Here is a 25,446-nt window from a genome sequence, read left to right on the forward strand (position 1 = left end):
ATTTCATGTGCATCACAGACTTAAAAAATACATAATTTCTTGTTTTGAAACTACCAAACACCCTGTAGCTCTAACTTTTCCTCATCCATTCTAGTGATTATCACATGTAATATATACATGCACAAAGATATTTACAAACAGACATACACATCCATGCATGCGGAAGTCAAGCTCTCTCTCTCTCTCTCTCTCTCTCTCTCTCTCACACACACACACACACACACACACACACACACACACACACACACACGTGGTGTTTCCATGTTTTATGGGGACTTTCCATAGACATAATGGTTTTTATACTGTACAAACTTTATATTCTATCCCCTAAACCTAACCCTACCCCTAAACCTAACCCTCACAGAAAACATTCTGCATTTTTACATTTTCAAAAAACATAATTTAGTATGATTTATAAGCTGTTCTCCTCATGGGGACCGACAAAATGTCCCCACAAGGTCAAAAATTTCGGGTTTTACTATCCTTATGGGGACATTTGGTACCCACAAAGTGATAAATACATGCTCTCTCACACACACACACACACACACACACACACACACACACACACACACACACACACACACACACACACACAGCCAATAGAAACAGTGGCACACAACATTAACAGACAAATCTACAGACATGCACAGGACATGCATACGTCTGCAACAAACATGGCATTGCGTAAAAAACTCTTGCCAAGCACACATGCACCCCCTTGAAATATCTATGGGACGTTGCTCTGAACTGACACTAGCTGATTATATTATGCTCATATCATAGATCCTGTAGCTCTAAGCACTTACAGGCCTTTTCAAAGTACCGTTTCCTCTTAGGCATGGCCTGTGCAATTAATTTTCTGTCACAATGCATTTACAGCCATATCATAGCCATTAAAATGCACTGAATTGATAAAATATGACATACAGTAACCCCTCAAGCTTTCAGGCACATTTCTATTGTAAAGGCCTGACACACAGAAGATTTAAACCATTTAATGAATATTTTATGTTACTTACATTCCTGCCTTAACAATACAGCATATACAGTTGTTTGGAAAACCACAAAACATTTGAAAAACTCCTAGAAAAATTCTTACAGCCTAAAAGAGAGTACGACCAGAAGATGCAAGTACAGTCAGTAGAACAGACAAACCTTGCTGGTGTTGTGATGTCACAGAATATATGACCTGCTAAACGTAGAATGTAATCTGAAAATGAGTGGCAGGCGAATAGCTGGAATATTGCAGGAATGTTAATGAAATTTACTGACGTGACATTTGACATCATCCAGGCTAAGTACAGTGCCATGATCGCTGTTGTTGTTGTTGTTGTGATGTTTCTTGTCCGAACAGCGGCATAATCTGTATTTCATTACCTTGATTGATGAAAGAAAGAAAAAAGTGAAAGACAAAGAGAACTGGGTTGTTTTCCTTAAAGGGATAGTTCTAGAAATAGTCATGTAATCACCCCCTTGTCGCTACTGTTTGACTTTCTTAACATGTTCAACTTTTTCAAGTCACAACTGATCATGTTATATGCAAGAACCAATGGAGCTCAGCATCATTGAGCATGTTAACATGCACAGGAATGCGTTAACCATAAAAATCAGCATATTAAAAAAGGACAATGCAAGAAATTTGGCTTCACGATTGCTAAAACAAAGCAGATAGCCACAGTCTGATGCTGATTAATATTGTGGAGGATGAGAATTTAAGAGATTTAATGCCCATTGCGATGAAAATGCAACCGATCTGGAGACTAGTTCTTTCAATTAATCAAACTCCCATTTAGACTTTGGGAAATGTTTGATTTGAGTTAATTTCTATCTTTATACTGTGCATTTTGACATGAAACTAAATATATTTAGAGTCAAACTTCAACACTTTCAAATTCTGTGATTAATCGTAATTAACTGATGTGATTAATTAATTCATTCATTTTAAGGTGAGTAAATTGTTTATTTTTGGAAGAACTATTCCTTTAGTAAACTATAAAACAATTTTATCACACAAATAAATCCAAGCTTTATGGCAGGACAGAAAACTGATACATTACTTTAAGGACCTTACCTCATAAAGGTAGTCAAAAAGCTCCAAAATCGTAAGAACACTAGCGCCAATGAAAAGCCCCATCTGTCCTCCAATATCACCTACAAACAAAGACTGAGCTGAAGCACTGTAGATGCAAAGAGATCAACGGTACATTATCAAGGAAGTCACATCTGACTTACCCAACAGACCAGCCACCTCATAAGCTTTTCTTTGCTCGATGGTTTCATAGTTTAATGCTTCAAAGAACACGTCCAGCACCAGAACATTCTCACTGCAAAGCATAAAACAAAGATCAACATGTCAAGTCACTTTCCAGGTTTCCCATGAGCACTTAACTAGACAACAACAACAACCATAAAAGCACTTTCTTTTAGATTTTAAATTTGAAGAAAATCTCTTTTTGTCACTAATTTGCATTTCTTCTGATGTATCTTCTGTACTACTCTTTACTCTTGAAACTTGTTAGAATGCAGATATTATACAGATACAGAAACTGTTGGCTCTTGCAAACTGCTTGTGATCAGGGCTGGACTGGCAATCTGGCATACTGGGCATTTTCCCGGTGGGCCGGCGCACTTTGGGGCTAATCATGGGTGGACTGGCCAGCGGGAGAACCGAGCAGGCCAGTGGTGCGTCCACAAAACGTGCCGAAAAAATGCAGTTGTTATGCAGAACGGACCACAAAACGGCGCCGCGATATGCAGAAAAGTACAACGAACCAAACCAGTCCAGCCCTGCTTGTGATGTTCCTAAATTCATTATAATATAACAGTAAATTTAATTGTTACTGAATCAACACTGAAATAATGAAACTAGGGTCACATCCACACTAAGAGGGTTCCAGTTGATAACTTTGTTTTCTGTTGATTCATTTTGTCCTACCTGGTGCTTAAGAGCGTATTCAGTGGAGGACAATGATGTTCCAGTGGATGAGAGCACTGTTAATCTTATAAACAAAATTACTGATGAATATGTTCGTTGACTAAGTGTTTTTGATTTTGTCAGCAATAACAAAGTCAAGATGAAAAAGACATGTTTATATATTCTTAAAGTTTTACCTTTTAAAGTCTGACACACGGTTTTGCCATTTTGCACATTATCATCAACTAAAACAATTTTCATAGTTTTATATTTTATATCGTCAACTATTTTCATGGACAAAAATCATATATGCAATTTTAGTCAAAATAAAACTGAGTAAAATGAATAATTATGACATTGCAAAATATTGATTACATTTAAAGAACATTTTTGTCAAAACACTGTGACTAAAACAAAAAGCTGTGTAAAAATTAACTCTGGATGTAAAGGTGTAAAATAATGTAGCAAATCCAGTTTTCAACCTAATATGTATAAATGTGGATGTGGCCTAGCTCCACATCCCAGCTGTGATGGAAAACAGGCACTGTGTCACTACGGCAACAAATAAATGTTTATGCAACACTCACGCTATGTAGTTCTCTGATTTGCTGTACTTCTTTGCTAGGTATTTGACTGATGCTTTGCTGGGGATCTTGACGAAGGAGAGCTCTTTACTGTAGCGAGTGATGTTGCATGGAGTCTCACATGAACAGTAGTCATTGTCCACTTCAAAGAGGAAATCTGTGCAACCGTAACAGCAAGAAACACAAATCATTGCATTGCAGACATTAAAATGACGGTGAAACTGAAAGGCACATTAAAGCCGTAATTTAACGCAGTAACGTAATGTAAGTGTAACATAATGCTTAATACTAAAAGTTTCTTACCAAGCGCTGGATGAGCACATTCCTTATATAACACAGGGGTGCAGTATGGTGCATCACCTGTGAGGACAGTAAATATCTTCAATACCAGAATAGTTCACCAAAATGTACACGTCTGTTGTCATTTACTCACTCTTTCTGAACATGTAGGACTTTCTATCTTCCGTAGAATACAAAATGAGATATTTAGTAGAATGCCTAGGCTAATCTTTTCCATAAAATGAAAAGGAAAAGGGAGCTCCGACAAGGACAAAAAAGCACCATAAAAGTGTCCAATACAACACGTGTGCTGTAATTTACACATGAAGGCAGGTTTGACTTAAAAGATGTGTCCTGTGTTGTATCACTTCAGATGACTTCACATGGACCACTTTTATAATACCTTTATGGTGCATTTTGTTTTGGTTGTCATTTTTAAAGCTTGACAGCCCCTCCTCTAATGAACTTTTCATTCAAAAAAGATCAGCATACACATTCTTTAAAATATCTCCATTTGTACCCTACAGAAGAAAGAAAACGATGCATGTTTGTTTGGAACAACATAATGGTGAGTAAATGTCATCATTTAGATTTTTGGCTGCACTATCCCTTTAAGAATAATAACTTGTAATTAACAAGTGCACAATGCCTTATAAGAAACAGAAGGTCATAGACAGTGGATGGAGCAACTTGAGGTTTCATTATCATTTCGTAACACAAAAATATGTGTTCACATATTGTTGTGTTGTGAAATGAAACCTCAAATTGCTTCCTCCATCCACTTTTTAAAAATTGGCCTGACGTTCCTTATGAATTGTAAAATTAGAATAACTAGCATTAGAGTATCTGTGGCATTAAATAAGCTACTTTAAGTGTCGTCATTGAAAAATTGCCTACGATTGCCAAGTGCATGTTAAGTGTTCTTTGTGAATTTATCAAACTAAGTACTGTTTGAAAAATGTTGAGTGTAATGTTTCTATGTTACAATACATTTTCATATGCCAGTTTAAAGGAATAGTTCACCAAAAATGTTAAATTCTCTCATCATTTACTCATCATTTATATCTTTCTTTCTTCTGCTGAACACAAACAAATATTTTAGAAGAATATCTCAGCTCTGTAGGTCCATACAATGTAAGTGAATGGTGACCAAAACTTTGAAGCTCCAAAAGGACTCTTTAATCCATGTCTTCTGAAGCGATGTAATTGGTTTTGGGTGAGAACAGACCAAAATATAACTCCTTTTTCTCCATATATTTCACCATAAAACAATTTTCACTATAAATCATGACAGCTGCAGTCTCTAGGCACGATCATTATTTCAAGCTTTATTACACTTGCAAGTGCTTGAAGCATGCACAGAGAGCTAGATGGCATTAGGAAATGTAATCAAACTTGAAATCATAATTGTGCCTACAAACTTTAGATTTTAAGATTTATAATGAAAAAGGAGTTACATTTTGGTCCGTTCTCACCCCAAACCGATTAGATCACTTCATAAGACATGGATTAAACCACTGAAAACTTATGGATTTATTTTATAGAGCCTTTTGGAGCTTCAAAGTTCTGGTCACCATTCACTTGCACTGAATGGACCAACACAGCAGAGATATTCTTCTAAAAATCTTTGCTTGTGTTCTGCAGAAGAAAGAAAGTCATTTACATCAGGGATGGCATGGAGTGAGTAAATTATGAGAGATTAAAATTTTTTGGGTGAACTTCTCCTTTAATACACACCGATTAATCGCTGATTGGATTTAAATAAGCAGATACTTAAGAGCCTATGATTTGATCATTAAAGCAGGGATTAATATGTTTCAGCTGGCAACAATTCTTTTAACCTTATTGATGCAGTATGTAGCTTCTCACATCCATGTTGGAAGACGTTACTGTATTTCAGAAGGGGCATGGATAGTGGTGAACCATAAGCTTTGTGGAAAAAATGTGGTCGTAAAAAAATCTTGAAAGATGGTATTGACTCTTGGTGAAGTCACATCGTAAAACATGTACAGCAGAAATCACAGAAATGTTTATAGTGAAAGTAAGAGCATTTCCACATGCACAATGCAATGAGAATGCAATATGGCCACAAGAAAGCCACTTGTTAGTGATTCTAATCTGAAAAAAACGACTTCAATTTGCTAGGGATTATAAAGATTTGACTGTGGAGCAATGGAAAAAGGTCATGTGATCTGTTGAATCCAGATTGACCCTATTCCAATGCGATGGGTGCGTCAGGGTAAGAAGGGAAGCGCATGAAGCGATGCACCCGTCATGCATAGTGCCCACTGTACAAGCATCTGGAGGCAGTGTTATGATCTGGGGTTGCTTCAACTGGTCAGGTCTAGGCTCTGCATCGTTATGCAGCAATAAAATGAAGTCAGCTGACTACCCGAATGTATTGAATGACCAGAATATCCCATCAATGGATTTTATCTTCCCTGACGGCATATTCCAGGATGACAATGCCAATATTAATCGGGCTCAAATTGTGAAAGAGTGGTTCAGGGAGCATAAGGAATAATTTTCACACATGAATTGGCCACCGCAGAGTCCTGACCTTAACCCCCACTGAAAGTATTTGGGATGTGCTGGAGAAGACTTTACAGAGTGGTTCAACTCTCCTGTCATCAATACAAAATCTCGGAGAAAAATATATGCAACTCTGGATGGAAATAAACGTTGTGACATTGCATAAGGTTGTTGAAACAATGCCAAGACGAATTCGCGGTAATCAAAGATAAAGGCGGTCCAATGAAATATCAGAGTATGCTACTTTATTTTGGCCAGGCAGTGTATGCAGAGATAACTACAAGTAACTCATTTGTAGATTGTCATCCCTTAAAAATTTAAACATGCAGCTCTGTGGTGCTTTCAAACATTGCTTTGTTAGTCTGATCAACCAATGGTGTGAGTTCGATCAATAGCAAATGGAGGGAGCATTCAGGAAAGCTGTTTGAAAACAAACTTCAATCTAATTTTTTCAGCTTTAAATGGTGCAGGAACTCACCAGGCATGTGCACCATACGACAGTTGCAGTTTTCCACCAGGTAACGTGTCTCGCAGTCTGTACGACAGGCACTGATGCTGTACGTTTTAAAGTAATCTGAGCTCGGTGTACTTGACTTGCAGCTCCCCCATGGAGCAGGAAGATATATCAGCTAAAAAAAATATCACCAGTGATGAAACAACAGTGAAAAAATTATCCAAGTGAATCACATATTAACACAACACCTACTCGCTGCTCTTGACAGGAAACAAACGTTTGGAATCCTGGTGCGACTCCGAAGCCTAGCTGATCTATAAACGGAGGCTCATCTTGACTGTGGATCTGAACTTTGATTCCTGCCTCAAATGACGACTCATCTGTGAGAAAGTGAGAGAGAGAGAGAGAGAGAGAGATAATGAGAGTGAAGAAAGGGTTCTTAAAGTGTGACAGATTTGGGGAGTAACTAACAAAAAATAGATGCTACTAACTTATTGTAATCTTTTAGCTGTTTTCAAAACAGTATAGCTTTTTTAATAACAAGGTACTTTTCCAACAAGCAGTGTTGTAGCATATAGTGTCAAATTTCAGCACATTTAAATCTGTGATTAACAATTAGGATATCAATTGTATCTTATAATATATCAGACATCAACTTTACTGTTTGTACCAGGATTTCCAGTTGGCAGGTTCGGGTCTGTGACCTGGAGCTGTCTGAGGCCTGTTTTTTCACTGTTGGTTTTTCACTGGCCTGTCTGGGTGTTTGTTTTTGCTCAGAATCTATGCGGTTGCATGAACAATTACAACTGTCTAGATGAGTGATAAACATTGACGTTGTCGTCTGAATCAGGATTTTTAGCTTCGATCGAGGGTGCGTGGCCGACATTATTGGCCTGGACGGCTGGATCAAGTTTAGTGGATTGCAGGCTGCAGACCTTGTGGTATCTAAAAAACAATGCAGCAAGGACGAGTTGTGCCAACAATTTTGTTAACTTTATTATTCATCCTGTCCAACGATCAAACAAACTCCAATCCCGGTGTTGTTTCCCCGTTTTATCCCAGTAGATTTTTATGATGGGAACAATATCTCACGGTAACATTTTACGCTGTCAGAATGCGTTGCACCATGCACAAACCTAAGCCTAGCCTAGCCCTTCCCTACCATACCCTACCTACCCTAACCCTTGCCTACAATAACCTATCTACCCTAACCATAACCATAACACCATACCCTATCAGGGCTAGGGGGAAACAGATTCCGACAGGGAACACAATTAGATATAACACCAGCAAGTATCCTTCTACATCTCTGGAAAATGTATAAACCGGTAATTGTGTGTTGGAACAATGGGACATCAAACGTGATGTACATTCATGTTTTCTCGGCTGAGTTCGCATATGCTGAATTATGTGTTTGGGGACCTTCTGAAGTACGTTATAATTAAGGCTGACAATTATACAATCATAAATGATGATGTCATAAATTACATCATCAAGGCCTTAGATAAAGGACATAATTGTGCATCCACTTTTATTGATTTATCTAAAGTAACTCTTCGATACTGTTGATCGTGATATATTGAAACTTAAACTTAAAAATATAGGACTATCCAATAACCCTATATCTTGGTTTGAAAACGATTTAAATGACAGAACACAATGGGTGTGAACGGCAGGTCCCTCATATGCGCCTTCACAGAATGCCAAGGGTGTTCCACAGGGGTCAGTACTTGGGCTACTACTTTTTACTATTTATATTAATTGCCTTGATTTTGCTATTATAAATTCTAGTTTTCATTTCTATGCCAACGACACTGTTATTTATTGTTGTGCTCCCACTATACATTAAGCTGTGTGTCAATTACAGTCTGCATTTGATAGCTTAAAACTTGCTAAAATTAAAGCCATGTTTTTCTCTAAATCTATAACGCATATCTTCGCACTTTGCAGGGTACTACGATAGAGTCTGCGTCTGAATATATATATCTTGGTTTTATTCTTAAATAATTTTCTTTTCAGTCTCATGTAAACAGTTAGGGACTAAACTCCAGAAGGTTTTTATTCCAGAAATAAGTCCTGTTTTCATTTGATGCAAAAAAGAAACTAGTCTCTGCTACTATTCTGCCTGTGCTTGATTATGGAGATGTTTTGTATAAACCTATTTTTTATGCTCGTTAGACACTATTTATCATGGTGCACTTATAATAGCTGTATAATATGGTCCCTTGGCACTCATTGTCCACACGTAGACTCTATTTTGGGATTATAGCAATCACATCTCTGTTCTCTTACCCAACAGAAAATCGCTGTGATGTATTCCTTACAATCTCAGAATTTCTACAGAAACAGAATTAGGGAAAAAAGCTTTTCGGGATTCTGCCCCCTGTGATTGGGACATGCTACAAAATGATTTGTTAAAAGATAAAAAGTCTGGTGTCAATCTGTACATTTAAATCTCTTATTCGAGAATTTGAGAAAGATGTATCAATTTAAATATGTCTTAAAATATGATTTTTTTACACTTTTTAAACTTTTTTAGAATATATTTTGTATTTGTATTCATATTGTTATATGTGTTATTTAAGCTGCCTGTCTTGGTCAGGACACTTCTGTAAAAGAGATTCTTAATCTCAGTGAGTTTTAATTCCTGGTTAAATATAGAATAAATAAATTAAATAATTTAGAAGATGTTGACTCTTTATATAACTTCAGTGTAGTTCACTACTTTAAGTTAGTAGCTTAGAGTGTAGTAAATAATTTTTTATTTATTTATCTTGACTGAAGTTTAAGTACTTTAAATTATGAGTAGCTTGTAGCTTGACACAAAACAGCTTCCCCAATACTGCAGTGTGACAGCCTGATGTTTACACATGTGTTCTCTCACCTGTCTCTCCCCACACAGGTAAATATTCATCCTGCTGAATGTCCATCATTATCTCCAGACCGTTCCCCATTCCTCCTTTAACACTGACCAGTGGCGGCCCGCTGTTACCAGAGTTAAAGGTGTAACACTTTCCGTAATGTGTGAATACCTGAAAACACAAACACAAAAAAACACAAGGTCTCGCACATAGCCATACAAACACTTATTTGTGAGAGAAAACTAAAGTACAGTATAACCACTCCACCAACGAAACAAAAACATAAAAAAATATATATATTTTGCAAATATTTATGATAACTGTACCAGGGTGATAGTTTATTGATAATTCCAAGTTATCTGTAAAATCTAAATGGAAAATTAGATCATGCATTACTATTACTGCCATGTCTTGTTAAGATAACTTTAATTTCAAGATCACAAGAAAAACAAGTACCGTAAAATATAAAGATAATAATATAGACAAATAATAATGGGGAGTTTATTTTTGTGATCTCACTTGGTGCTGCTTTGACATAAAATCATGCTGAATGAATGACTTATTGAAGTTTAATAGCATATGTTTAAGACATGTACCATGGTATTCTTTAAAGTACCTTGGGGAATTTTGTCTAGATAATGTTTTAACAGACATAAATAACAGTTTTGTGTGCATAAACCACTGGATTTGTGAATCCATATACAGTACACTAACAAAAAGCAAAACATAATAATATATTATGTTACCTTGGAATCCCATGTAAGTACCAAGGTACATGAATATGGTAATCATGCAGTCCCATGATATATATCAAAGTACCATGGTATTACCATTTGATACCATTGCTATACCACCACGATGCTGTTTTGGAAGGGTCAGCATAAATTAATTTGGACCATGTAAGTGAAATTATAAGAACTAAATAATGTGAAATTACAAGAAAAACATGTTGATTCTGTATTCCAACTGACATGTATTAAAATTTAAGGAAACATAAACAATTATGGAGGGAAGGAGCACGAGGAAGCAAGACAAGGAAAACAACTAAAAAGTTAATTTTAGACCTGCTGAGAGTTATTAAAAGGAGCTTGTTCCTATGGAAACAGAGCACCCACTGAGAGAAACAAGAAACAAGAAACACACACACACGGACACACAATCAGGGCTCAGTACCGCTTCTTTGTTCTCTTTGTTAATTAAACATTTAAAGCATTTTGAAACATTCCCTTTAAAAACAGCTCCATCACCTGATCATGTGCTTGTGTGTTAATACCTGAGATGTTTAGTATCTGTGTTCTGTCTCCTATGATCCATCAGGCCTGAGTCAACGTGACCTCCCCTGTTGTCCCTATCAGCATCCATTAGTGTTACTGTGAGCAGTACACAAACAATCTGCATCAATACTGCAAATCCTACCATAAAAACAACCCTGTGCTGTGTCCACTGAGCATCTATGACCATGTAGAAGTGTTTGTATTGACACTGACTGAGTAATATGGTGTGTTTAAGTCATAAATACGATGTGATTTTAGTCGGAAAGAACAAACCCGTTTGGTGATTTCTGAATTTCTGAATATTTCTTTCTCTCTTTTTAAATTACTAGCGAAGGCAGGAAGCGTTTTTTAGCACCAATGCAACAAAATGACGTGCAAAGCCATGCATTAGCTATGTAATGAATGCTTTATCTATCTATTTTAGTATTATAGTCCAGATAATGGGAATTGTAGTTTTGTAGCAAATGCTTGTTACTGCATGAACCAGCTAAATGAGTCTTATTTTCTGGCAAGTCCCATAAAGGTTTAGGGACCACCATCAAAAAAAATGATCTTGGGGGGTACCCTAGTGTTTCATTGAAACTAGTATACTACAAACATTAAACTAGGTTGTATTTTAATTATTGTGGTGACACAATGCAACATTATCCATTGTAACATTGTCACAGTTTTCTCTAGTAATCCAATGTAACACTGTTTTCTGAAGGAATTTACAGGCAGTTACTGAGTGACACTGGCAGAGTGGATCCTCATTTTAACCTGGTAAGATATACTTGAATTCTTCTTTGATTTATTAATACTGTTACACCTGATTTGCTAACATTAATTCATAATTTATCTTAGAAATGAACAGTTGCTAAGGTAATGAATGGCAAGGTAATTTAATCAGCAATGACAACAACACTTATATTAAGGTTCCATTCGTTAACATTAGTTAATGCATTAAGTACTGACTGGTGGTGGTGGTGTAGTGGTCTAAACCACATAACTGGTAAACTGTTAATCAGAAGGTCGCTGGTTCGATCCCCACAGCCACCACCATTGTGTCCTTGAGTAAGACACTTAACTCCAGGTTGCTCCGGGGGGGATTGTCCCTGTAATAAGTGCACTGCAAGTCGCTTTGGATAAAAGCATCTGCCAAATGCATAAATGTAAATGTAAGTATCATGAACTAACAATGAACAATATCTATTTTTATAGAATGTATTAATCTTTGTTATACCATGGTCTGGGTGAATACTCGATTCTGATTGGCTGCAGGGTGTCCGTTAAAAAGTGATAGAGGACACCTAGTAAAGTAGTTCTGGTGAAACTGCCTGTTTACCATTCGAAATTAATAAATAAATGCGCTGCCTACAACAGCTGTGAGTAACCATAGCAACAGGCAGTCAAAGTATCCGTTAACAATTTGCTCTATCAAAACAAACATCTAACGTTAGTTAGATATTACATAGCCTAATAATACAACAATGAGCGACTTCGTTATTTCTTTTAACATTTATGGAGAATATGACAACTTTGACGACTGGGATGCTGCTGAAGAAAGAAAAAATGTAAATAAAATGGAGAAACGACACAAAGAGATAACACCGGGAGAATTGAATCAAATAGAAGACGAAAAAGATGAGATCAACACGAAAAAAAAATACGAAATGGGCAGTAAATACACTCAGAGACTTTATTGTTCAAAAAGAAATGGACTCCAGCTTTGAAAATTACACCGCTGCTGCTCTGAATGAGACCCTGCGGGAGTTTTACGCAGCTGTCCAGACAACCAAGGCAGGAGGAGAGTACAGCGCAGAACTAATTGTTTTTTTTGTTTGATTGTTGTTTGATTAATTGTTTTATGTGTAATAAAAAAATAACTATGCCTACCTTTGTGTTTCATGAAAAAACAAATGCATTTTTGAACCTGAAGGGTTCTACAAGCTGAGCGGACTATAAATATCTCCGGTTGCTAAATAAACCGTCAGGCAAGTTATTATTTGTAAAAACTAGATTTAGCCTAATTAAAATATAAACTAATGTCAGTGACGTGTTGGTTCCACAAAGCAAATGCAATCCTTATTCGGCTCTAATTCAGCATTCATAACCTTTCATGCTTATATTTAGCAACATCTCACAATAGTATAACTATAAACAATATACACACATGCATTTCCAGTATAACTCAGTCTTGTTCAGGCATCAGCTTTGCTATTTCTAGCAACAAACCCTGTAGCATCTCACTCTTTCTGAAATCTGTCTAATCTGTCTATCTGACCAGCTGACCTGAATCATGACTATCCATGGGCTGTAGGTCCCCATGAGGGCACGTCTGTCTGACAGAGCTGCCTGATTTAAGTTCCTGGTAGGTGAGAGAGGTTTGTGCCACAGGGGCTGTAAGAAATACTGATTACACCAATCCAACAGAAGAGAGAGAGAGATAGATGAAGGACTTTGTGATGCATGTCATAAATAAAATGCTGTATCTAATTAATAAAATGGTAAGGATATTTTAATATTTTTATTCACTATTGAAAACTAGAATTTTTTTTTACATGAACGAGTGGTGCATGCCCGTACAAAATTCACCAACACAGTGCTAAGGTTTTGTGGGTGGTTTCCAGCAGGTTGCTATGCAGTTGCTAGGGTGTTCTGGCTGGTTGCTAGGTGGTTGCCTACTTACCCAAGTCAAAAGAGCCCAACCCCTAGACTCTATGATATTTTAGTCTCTAAATAGGGCTCAAGTTCCTCCATTAATTTAAGTAAATGGGATTTTTTAGCCTGTTTTATCAACCACCAGATCTTAACAACCTAAAACACCCAAGCAACTGCATAGCAACAGCCTGGCAAACATCCACAACCCCCCAGCACAATGGTCATGACTTACATAGGCAAGCACCACTCATATCTTCTCCAGAATAATGGAAAAATCTAGTTTTAAAAATTGTAATTTGAAATTCAGACTAACATGCCAAAATGTGTCCATATACAGTATATAATCTTTGTGATGCTGTCACTTCCTGTATTACACTTACTACTTTGGCATTAACAACATTATAATGAAGTCTAAAAAACATTTTAATAGAGGAACTGTGTTAAAGATTCAGAGTATAGTTAGTATTTAATAGTCTGTGAGTGTTTTCTCATTGGTCCTCATTCCTCATGCAACCCCCCTCCACCCCCCAATCATCCGGTGTCTCCTTGGCAACACTCCAGAGCCCAATTAGCTGTCATGATTAGCTGTAAACATCATTTAGGAGGGGTGAGAGTACAGACTGCATGCAAAGGCACTTTAATCACTGTCTAATTACCATGTGCGATTATTCATTACACAATAATTCAGCGAGCAACTGAAGATCTGAAACATTGTCTTTAGTTATTAAAGAAGAAATCTCTGTACAGAAAAGTAAATCGTGTGTGTGTTTTATCTTTTCTTTATCTCTCAATCTCTCTGTCTCTCTATTATGGTACACTTAATAAATAAATAAATACAATTAAATTTCAATTAAATGGTGAAGTAGATAAAAGGCACTATCCATGATTAAGGCCTGAATCTCATACAAAATAAACGAAATTTTTCTTTTTAACCAATGGTGCTTATAATCTTAAAAAAATATTATCAAATTATTAATATTAATATTAATATTATTAATTTATATATTTCACTTTCAGTTTCCCCAATTTTTGCAACCCTGTAACCCAAATTTGGGTGTCAAACATCTAAATACAATTTAAAACCCTGATTTGTGTAATTTGTTGTTATTTTCTAGCATATATAAATAATAATTCTAGTAAAAGTAATCATATTTTTGCTTGTAATAAATGGACAAAATTGATAGATTTAAAACAAATTATTATAAAAAAAACACAATAGAATAACAATAACAGGGTTGCAAGTAACAGAGTTGCAAATGTAGCCTTAATAAACATATTTATCAGACTACATATTTCTGGGGTTGTAGTTATTAATAAACTTAGATTTCCCATAAAATTAAAGGAAAGTATTTGTTTGATCATTTTTTTTAATCTTACAAAATAACAGATAACAGGGTTGATCGGTTGACCTGAATGCAGTCAAAGCTAACATTTGTATAAAAATTCTTGGATTCACAATTGTAAGGGATGCAGTTTTTTTGTAATGGGGCAAAATCATGCAGTTAGACAAGACATTTTTAAATAACCATTTTAAGAGGCGGGATACAGACTTTTGATGTGTTTAAAATGACCTACTTTTCATACCATGTTAATTTTATGCTAGATAATACACTGTAAAAACAGGGGAAAGATTTAAAAATGCTACAATAAAAATATGTTAATTGTTAACTGGTAGTTTTCTTAACGTTTGCAGTGAAAAATGTTACAAGAATTTTATTTGCTTTTATCCAAAGCGACTTACAAATGAGGAACATAGCAAGCAATTTGTCATACAAAGTTCAACAACATCTAGTGTTGTACTGCCAAGCTCTCAAGGTGGCTGGAATAGTATAGGTGCTTGCGCAGAATAATGAGAAAGAGAAGAATTTAATTTTTTGTGATGTGTACAGTGAGTGCAAGTTAAGTTCAATAGTATGTACAATTAGTGTTGATTGGTTAAGTGCTCATGGAACAGATTTGTTTTCAGCTGGTTCTTGAATGTTGAGATGGTATCAGCAGATCGTGTGAAGGCTGGAAATTCATTCCACAGTTTTGTGTGCACCTGCAATTGGAATATCATGTGCATTTGTGTGCACTTGGAAATTGCATTTCCTTGCAATTAGTTTACCATGGTTTTACTACAGTAACCATATTTTAACCCTGTCCTGCAAACTATTGCGAGGGCAAGCAAAACTGTTTAAAAAACAAACATTTGTGCCATGTCCTCTAAGGGGCTCCGTACTGTACCAATTACTGTACCTTTTAGGTAACGGTGAAATTTTACTTGATATTTAACGAGACAATACAAACAAAGTCACTGCATGGCCCATCACATTTGATTGTATTTTGTTTAAATCTTCAAGTTTCTTTCTATTATTATATCAGTTAAATATATTAAGGAGTTTACTATTACTTTTTATGTCGTTTAGTGTATTTTAGTGTCACATGTGTTACCTGTCACTGTAATTTTTATGGGAAATTTCTTGCAACCAAAGCTGGCAGTTTTTTTACAGTAATTTCAGGATTTTCTTTTTTTTTTTACAAACGATTTGTGACATTAATGCATTTTATTTATTTATTTATTTTAATTTTAAGGACACTAAAGTGTACACTATTCATAGAAAGTGCCAAAAACAGCTTGGAGAGTATATAAATAGCAGTCACGCCAAATGACTTCAGTCATCAAGGCCAATGGAGCAAGCAAGCCTCCTTCTAGAACTTAACCCATCAAGCATTTAATTGTCACCATAGTGTCTTATAGAGTGCTGGGAACCTAAAACACATAGAAGTCTGAAAAAAAGAGAGCTGGTTGTGAACCTAAACAGAAGAGAGCCATTAAAAATTACACAAAGTCTGGTGTACTTCTCTGCACTATTTTCCTCCCAAAAGGCTGAGTCAGTAAAGTCAGAAGATAAAGAATAGAATGTCCCACCAAACATCTAATATTTAACACTGACCTATTTTAAAGGCTGCCGGGTATTTCTGACCTGTTGTGGGAGTTTAAAGTAGTCTAGTGCGAATGGGATTCGAAGCACTTTTTCACAAATCATCGAGGAGAAGAAACCTGCTTTATCTGCCAGCAGTCTGGCTCTTTGGAGACTCTTTCCTCATCAGGGAACCACTAATGCTGTTATACAAGCATTTATATTTAGATAAAGAAAAATCCCTGTATTTTGGCTTTGTATTTGCTCATTTTGGCATTTGAGTAAGTAGAGCGTTATCACCAGCAAACAAACACACAAATACACAAAGGACTTCAGATGTTTTAAACAGGCATGGGGGAGTCAGATCCACATGTCGTCATGGAAACTTGGAGAGAAACACGTTTACATCATCAAAGCAACCTTTGCAGCATCATAATCATTACAGTGTCACTGTGAACTCTTGCACCAGTGCTCACACAGAGTCAGAGTCATATTTCACATGGTACTTTTATATATATATACCATAGTACTGAACAGGGGTGTAAAAAGTATTTGAAAATTATACTTAAGTGAAAGTATGGATACTGAGTGAAAATTTTACTTAATTAAAAGAAACATACTTGAGTGAAAGTAAAAAAATACCACATTAAATCGTACTTAAGTATTAAAAAATAAAAGTAACACAGCAAGAATGAAAACAGATTTGATTGTGACTTTTTGAAAATGTCCTTGTTGAGTGGAAGACAAAGGAGACATTTCACCTTGTTTGAAATCTTACTAACTAACTATGGTAGGGCCTAGGTCTGGGTATTGATACAGATTTCTTAATTCAATTCCAGGTCACAATCTCTCGATTTGATTCGATATCGATTCATATGGGTATTATTCAGTTACAATGTCCCTTTTGCTTACATATGAAATAAATTCTCTGTCAGCTAATGATAAACGAATCATCCAAACGGGAAAATGTATTGGCAGATGCCGATAATTAAACAATTCAGAATATCGGCTGATTTATCGACCTTGGAGATATATGGTCAACCACTACAACACACTGTGAACCCTGGGAAATTCTGAAAGCTGTACATTTTATTCGGGTAGCATGAAAGATAGGACTGTCAAATAACACAGCCCAGCATTTGGCTAAATCCTTAAAAAAATGCCTCTGGCTCTTTCAGAACTTTTGAACTTTTCAGTACCATGGAGAGCTCTGTATCAAATCAGCACTCTAGGGGAAGCAGTACTTCAAAGTAAACAAGCTCAAAGAAATCTGCTGTTGTGAATCTCTAGAGTATCTCACCACGCTGAAGTCTTCCGGTCGGCAAGGACAGCCTCTGAACTGGCAGGAGAGAAGCATGTCTTTGATGTCATGTCCTGTTCTATTATAGAACTCCCACATGTTGAAGGGACGCGGCTTGAATTGGCGGAAGTCGGCTTTGCTCTTGAGGACCTCGATTACACTCTCTTCAACCAGGTGAGCATCCCGAATCTCATTTCTACAGAGAAAGAAAGAAAGAGAAAGAGAATGATCAGTGACTGAGAGAATTTGACCGTTGACATGCTTTTATAATAAATCCCAAAGCACATTTGTTTAATATTGATAATTTTTTTATTATTGGTTTATTTGTTAACTATTGCTTTATTTGTTTACTATTTATTTATTTGTTTACTATTGCTTTTTTGTTTATTATTGCTTTATTTGCTTTCTTTTGTCTGTTTTGTTTATTATTGCTTTATTTAATATTGCTTTTGTATTATTACTTTATTTGTTTACTATTGCTTTGTTTACTATTTATTTATTATTGATTTATTTGTTAACAATTGTTTTATTTGTTTAGTATTGTTTTATTAGTTTATAATTGCTTTATTTGTTTGCTATTGATGTTTTCTTTGTTATGTGAATGTTTAAATAATGTATTCATTATGTGCGTGTTATCAGTTAAAACAGTTTGTGTTTGTTCATTATTGTAACTTAGATGAAGATAAAACCAGATTTTAAGACAAATTTATACATAAACGCAGGTAATTCCTAAGGGTTGACATACTTTTTCTTGCCAGTGTAAATATTAATTAATGATGAAATCAATCGAGATTTAAGTGCTGTAAAGATATTGTTCATTGTTAGGTCATTTTAAGTAATGTAATTAATTTACTTCAATGAATAAACCCTTATGGTAAAATGTTACAAATTAGTCTACAGTATATTTCAATGAGATTTAATCCCAAATTTCAGATAACAACTTTGTCAGCATTGTTCAAACAGGTGTCATACAAATGAATAATTATTGCACAAGACTGAATCTCAATTACAATTTTTTTTGTGAGTCCAAATAATGACACAATGACAAGATCCATGTGCTCTTTAACTGTGATAAGAAATAAATAGCTAGATAAGATAGACAGTGTGTGTGTGTGTGTGTGTGTGCGTGCGCGTGTGCAGGGACAGAGACACTTGGAATGCAGCAGCAGGCACGACTAAAGTCCAATTGAAACCCACATCACATCACATCTGCTGGGTGTTACAGCATTGCAGTAACTAAATCACGACTTCCCGTTTGTTCAATTGGCAGCAAATACTGACGCTTAAGCCAAAAATCAAATTTCACAAGATTTTTCATTTCACAACGAGTTTCACCTAAGCAGTCCAACAAGAAATGTGCCATCTGCCATTCCTCTGTCGACTGGTCACTTTTCTTAATTAAAAAAAGAGACAATAATCAGAGCGCAACTTTCAGTTAGCGACACCACAAGATAAGACCGACTGATCTGTATACAGTAAAATCACGACTTCAGGGCTGTTCACACAGGAAGCGTTCTTGCATTACAAACAGCTAGATGGAGTGCAACATATGCAATGATTTTCTGTCTTCCTTTGAACACAAAAGGAGATGTTGAGCAGTTATTAATGCTGCCCTTTTCTGGACAATGAATGTGAACTGTGACTAGAGACTGTCAGGCTCAAAAATAAAAAAAGCACGATAAAAGTTCTTCTGAAAATCATCTTCTCTGCCAAGGCTCTCAAATCTTTGTGTGATATAAATAAGCATCATGAGACACATGACAACCGATAATGTTTGGCATCATTGACGTCAGACATGATTTGACATATTTTGAATATATTATTGCATTCAAATTAACATTATTTTTAGTGTTGGGTGTAATCTGATTCCAAATTAATTAGTTACTATAAACAAATTCATTTTTTTTGTCAAAAGTAGTGAAAAGCATTACATTTAATATTCTTGTAATGAGATAAGCAATTAATTCAATTCATTTTTAGGATGTTACTTGGTTAACACATATTTTTATGAAGAATTTAACAATTCATTATAAGGGAGTAACGTGGTGCGAGTGTATGACTTTCATGCAACAATGAACGAAAGAAATATAAACATTATTTTTATTTGTTTTTTATTTGTTGAGCGGAAAACAAAAACATTCAGTGTTATTAAAAGTAACTTAAAGTAAAATAATTTGTTATGTGATTACTTTTCCAATGAAGTAATTAGTAAAGTGTTTTAATTACAATTTACTTACACGTAATTAATTGTAGTGAATTACTTTAAAACTCACCCAATATTGTATTGTATTTGAATGTAAATTGGAATATAGATATATAAGAACATACGTGAAAATGAATGAGATTTTAGAGCTGCAGCAGAGAAGATTTTATAAGTAAATAATGACTCAAATTTGGGTCTGTTTCTCACGACTTCAGAAGACTGAGTCCAGGGCTGGGAAGAGAAATTGGCCCAGGATTTTGCATAGCAACTAGCCCAACTCGCTGGCCTGCTCGGTTCTCCCAATGGCCAGTCCGCCCTTGATCGGCCCCAAAGTGTGTCGGCCCACCGGGAAAATACCCGGCATTCCAGATTACCAGTCCAGCCCTGACTGAGTCATATGGAATAGTTTAACAGGATTTTTGTTATTTTTTGGAGCTTGAAAGCCCTAAGTCAACATGAACTTTTGCTGTATGGGGAAAAAACAACATGAACATTCTGCTAAACATCTCCTTTTGAGTTCATACAGGTTTGGAACAATTAAATATTTTGGGTGAACTATTCCTCGACAGGAGTCTTTGAAACCACATTCGTCTAGCATGTTTACATAGACCAACTATTAAAAATCAGTACAAATGGAAAGCTAGAACATGTCCTGTGTGAACGGCCCCTTCGAGAATCAGGGACTCCCCAGAGAACTCTGAGAAATACCACAGCTGCATTTTAATTTCCGCTTTTCAAGTCCAAAAAATCATGCTAATCATTCACACTTCAGTGTGCTTGTGCATTCAAGCGGGAAATACAGAGGTCGAGAGCACACAGTCTATGAAGTGAATCACACCACAGTGACTCATCCTCATTATTTATAAAACTTTACCACAGCGGCTTTTGCGTGCAGGCTGATTTGTGTTCCCTCACCTCGAGTTTAACAGCGCCAGCAGCTCCCCTGCGTGGTACAGGTCATTACGTGTGATTTTGCTGAAGCGGATAGAGTTGAGATTGCAAATCGTTACCGCAGGGAAGACCATCACGGGCGTCGTGATCTCGTCAAGCTTGGTGACGTGGGGGTATTCCAAGTAGAACTGAATCCGATCGATGCACACGTACAGGAGGAAGGTCAAAGAGCTTAGAAAAAATACCACCCATAGGCAGCATTTGGCTGTGATCTTCTCATATGAGAAAATATGAGAGATGCCATGCAGAGTCGAGGTATGAGCGAACACTTGGAGGGGAAGGGGTTGGTCATAGTCAATATCCAAAGGTTCCACTTTAAGATCCATCACTGTTGTCTTCAATGGTCGTCTTCAAGTTTGTCTTGTGGCACAGGTGGGAAGCTATGAAACACTCCCTAAGAAAATGTTAAAACACAGAAATACATACATTTTAGTTTCTGTGTCAATGATATTTCATATGCAAGCAACGTGGTTCAATATTAGGTATGTTGTTTGAATCTTGTAAACATAAATTAATCAGTGTCTACTCAATATACTCAAGAAGGTGTAATTTTGGGGTGCAACATCTTGGTTGCACTCAATCACGATATAATGTTGTGATCTGGAGTGGTTACTGAAAAGGTGCAGGTTCAAACCCCACAAGGGTTGATCCATGAACTATCCCCATTGTGTTCTTGATGACAAATCAATACAAGACACTTAAAGGAATTTTCTGGGTTCCAGCATTTGTGGCATAATGTTGATTACCACATAAATAATTTAGACCTGTCCCAGAAATAGAGGTTACAGGAGACACTTACTTACAATGGAAGTGAATGGGGCCAATTTTTATAGGGGTTGAATGCAGAAATGTGAAGCTTTTAATTTTATACAAGCATTTACATTTTTTGTTGAAACTCATGTATTATTTGAGCTGTAAAGTTGTTTAAATCATTTACATTTATGCATTTGGCAGAGGCTTTAATCCAAAGCGATTTACAGTGCACTTATTACAGGGACAATCCCCCCGGAGCAACCTGGAGTTAAGTGCCTTGCTCAAGGACACAATGGTGGTGGCTGTGGGGGTCAAACCAGCAACCTTCTGATTATCAGTTATGTGCTTTAGTCCATTACACCACCACCATCATTTACCAGGATTACAGGGTTTATGGTGTTAAGACGTCATAGCAACAAATTTGTAAATTGGATATAGCGTTACACAGAAAATCGTAGTAAGTGATTTTATCACACTAAAATCATGTTTTTGCTGAATAAAACTAAGATTTTTGCTTTTTTTTTTAAAGAAAAGTCAAATACATTTTTGTGGTATACATTATGCCACAAATGCTGTTGCTTGAGCTTTACTTGTATTGAACCCGGAATTTATATTCCTTTATATACACCGATCAGCCACAACATTAAAACCACCTGCCTAACATTGTGTAGGCCCCCCACGTATCACCAAAACTGCGCCAACCCGCATCTCAGATTAGCATTTAGAGATGATATTCTTCTCACCACAATTGTACAGAGTGGTTATCTGAGTTTCTGTAGACTTTGTCAGTTCGAAACAGTCTGGCCATTCTCTGTTGACCTCTCTCATCAACAAGGCATTTCCATCCACAGGACTGACACCCACTGGATATTTTTTGTTTTCGGCTCCATTCGGCGTAATCTCTAGAGACTGTCGTGTGTTAAAATCCCAGGAGATCAGCAGTTACAATCATGCCACAGTCCAAATCACTGAGATCACATTTTTCCCCATTCTGATGGTTGATGTGAACATTAACTGAAGCGCCTGACCCATATCTGCACTGCACTGCTGCCACACGATTGGCTGATTAGATAATCACATGGCTGATTGTTGGTGCCAGACAGGCTGGTTTGAGTATTAGTATTATTTGAGTATTGATAACCGCTCTGTACAATTGTGGAGAGAAGAATATAATATCAGAATGCTTCTGAGATGCGGGTTGGCGCTGTTTTGGCGCACGAGGGGGACCTACACAATATTAGGCAGGTGGTTTTAATATTGTGGTTGATCAGTGAATATGTACATATATGCAAATCTATAGCCTATACATCTTGTTGAAACACCTACAGACACACCAAGTTTCATATAGGGCTTAATTATAGTGTGTCAAAACAAGCCAAATACATAAATAAATAAAATAAATCGCTATAAAAAAATTAACATGCACATACAGTAAATATATTTATATTAATAAACTTCTGTAAAGCATTACAGATCAATCAACAATAGTCAGCTGAATCTCACAAAGCCTCACATTCACAAATGTCTTATTTCACCCCAAATTTATAAATAAAAATAGGTAATTTTATTTAGTCTATAAAAATAAAAATGGCCATTAACCATTCGTTGAGATTCGTTTGCATTATAACATTATTTTCAAAAAATTATGGAGGCTAAAGCTGCCGTTAATTCCCGCCAACTTAGTAAAAATCATTGTGTTCAATTGTCAAGAAAATATTGTTACAATGCAAAAATAAATGAATAAATAATAATAAAAAAAATCTGTTACAAAATAGACTTCATTTTTTTAATACAAAATCCCATTTCTTTTTTTTTTTAATTATTATTATATTATTAATTAATTAATTAATTAATTAAATATTTTCTGTTAAACTACGACCCGGCCATTTTCTTCGTGATAAATCCTGTCATAGAAATAAAATTAAATCCCCGGTGAATGTATTTTACATTCAAATCGAATCGACATGAAAAATCACAATAGGCTAGGCTACTTGTAACATTGTATTACACACATTATAATAGAATTGTGCAGATCAAAGCGACAGCAAATGAAACAAAGTAGCGTGGATTTCTCACTTGTAGATCGCGATCATTACCTGAAGCACTTCAGAAAGATGCAGAGCATGAAAACAGACCCTAGTTTAGTTATCCAAATATTTCACCAGCATTCATGCAGAAATCAGCCGAGCATGCGATCCATCCGACAGACAGATGAAAATCCATATCAGCAATGAAACGATTAAAGAAAAGCGATTCAGTCAGAGTGAAGCGCCTGCATCGTGCATTTCTCACAATCTCTCTTCTCGTGCGCGTTTGTGTGTGTGTGTGTGTGTCACAATTCTGTTCCAGCTTTTCTGGCTGAAGAGAGAGAGAGAGAGCGAGAGAGAGTGAGTTGTGAGGGCGTGCCATGAACCCCTGACATTGTGAATTAATTGTACACTAACAACAATGACCACAAAATACCATGTTGTTACGGTTACCATATTTTGGGTGTGTGGCCTACTATTGTAATACCATGTTTTTGATATTTATCATGGTATTTTTATGTTTTTTGATATGTACCAAGGTAAAACCATGTTTTTGGATACTGTATGTACCATGGTATTGCTATGTTTTTAGATATGTCCCATGGTAATACTATGTTGTTTTTTCTTGTGTATTTGTGCATTGGTAGTACCATGTTTTTGGATATGTACCATGGCAATACCATATATTTGGATATGCACAATAGTAAAAACATGATAATACCATGTTTTGTTTTTAATGTGCCATACCATGTTTTTGGATATGTACCATGATAATACCTTTTTTTGGATTTGTACCATGGTATTACCATGTTTTTTGGATATGTACCATGTTTTTAGATACTGTATGTAACATGGTAATACCATGTTTTTGGATAAGTACCATGGTAATACCATGTTTTTGGTTATGCACCATGGTATTACCATGTTATTAGATACAGTATGTAACATGGTATTACCATGTTTTTGAATATGTACCATGGTATTACCATGTTTTTGGTCATGTACCATGGTATTACTATGTTTTTGGTTATGTACCATGGTATTACTATGTTTTTGGGTATGTACCATGGTATTACAATGTTATTAGATACAGTATGTAACATGGTATTACCATGTTTTTGGATATGTACCATGGTAATACCATGTTTTTGGTTATGTACCATGGTATTACCATGTTTTTGGTTATGTACCATGGCATTACCATGTTTTTACATACAGTATATAACATGGTAATACCATGTTTTTGGATATGTGCCATGGTAATATCATGTTATTTGATAAGTATCATGGTATTACCATGTTTTTTGTTATGTACCATGGTATTACCAAGTGTTTGGATATGTACCATGGTAATACCATGTTTTTAGATACAGTATATACCATGGTAATACCATGTTTTTGGATATGAACCATGGTATATACTGTATCTAAAAACATGGTATTATGTTTTTAGATATACTGGTACCAGTATGTACCATGGTACCAGTATGTACCATGGTATTACCATGTTTTTGGAAATGTACCATGGTAATACCATGTTTTTGGTTATGCACCATGGTATTACCATGTTTTTGTTTATGCACCATGGTATTACCATGTTTTTGTTTATGTACCATGGCACTACCATGTTTTTGTTTATGTACCATGGTATTACCAAGTGTTTGGATATGTACCATGGTAATACCATGTTTTTAGATACAGTATGTACCATGGTAATACCATGTTTTTGGATATGAACCATGGTAATACCATGTTTTTAGATACAGTA

General features: G+C 35.9%; 1 protein-coding gene across 1 annotated transcript; it reads right to left on the reverse strand.

Annotated features, from left to right (window-relative positions):
• Positions 1-171: 171 nt before the first annotated feature.
• asic1a (acid-sensing (proton-gated) ion channel 1a) lies at positions 172-23,937 on the reverse strand. Its single transcript, XM_052093765.1, has 11 exons — positions 23,748-23,937; positions 20,863-21,292; positions 17,745-17,940; positions 9,651-9,798; positions 7,019-7,146; positions 6,791-6,941; positions 3,805-3,861; positions 3,505-3,658; positions 2,236-2,327; positions 2,075-2,154; positions 172-1,380 (listed from the first exon to the last, which is right to left on the reverse strand). Exons 2-11 carry the CDS (start codon positions 21,222-21,224, stop codon positions 1,258-1,260), a joined length of 1,491 nt encoding a protein of 496 aa, XP_051949725.1. The 5' UTR covers positions 21,225-21,292; positions 23,748-23,937; the 3' UTR covers positions 172-1,257.
• Between the last annotated feature and the right edge of the window lie 1,509 nt (positions 23,938-25,446).

The sequence above is a fragment of the Xyrauchen texanus genome, chromosome 27 (assembly GCF_025860055.1).
Source record: "Xyrauchen texanus isolate HMW12.3.18 chromosome 27, RBS_HiC_50CHRs, whole genome shotgun sequence".
In the NCBI taxonomy this organism is placed as follows: Eukaryota; Metazoa; Chordata; class Actinopteri; order Cypriniformes; family Catostomidae; genus Xyrauchen; species Xyrauchen texanus.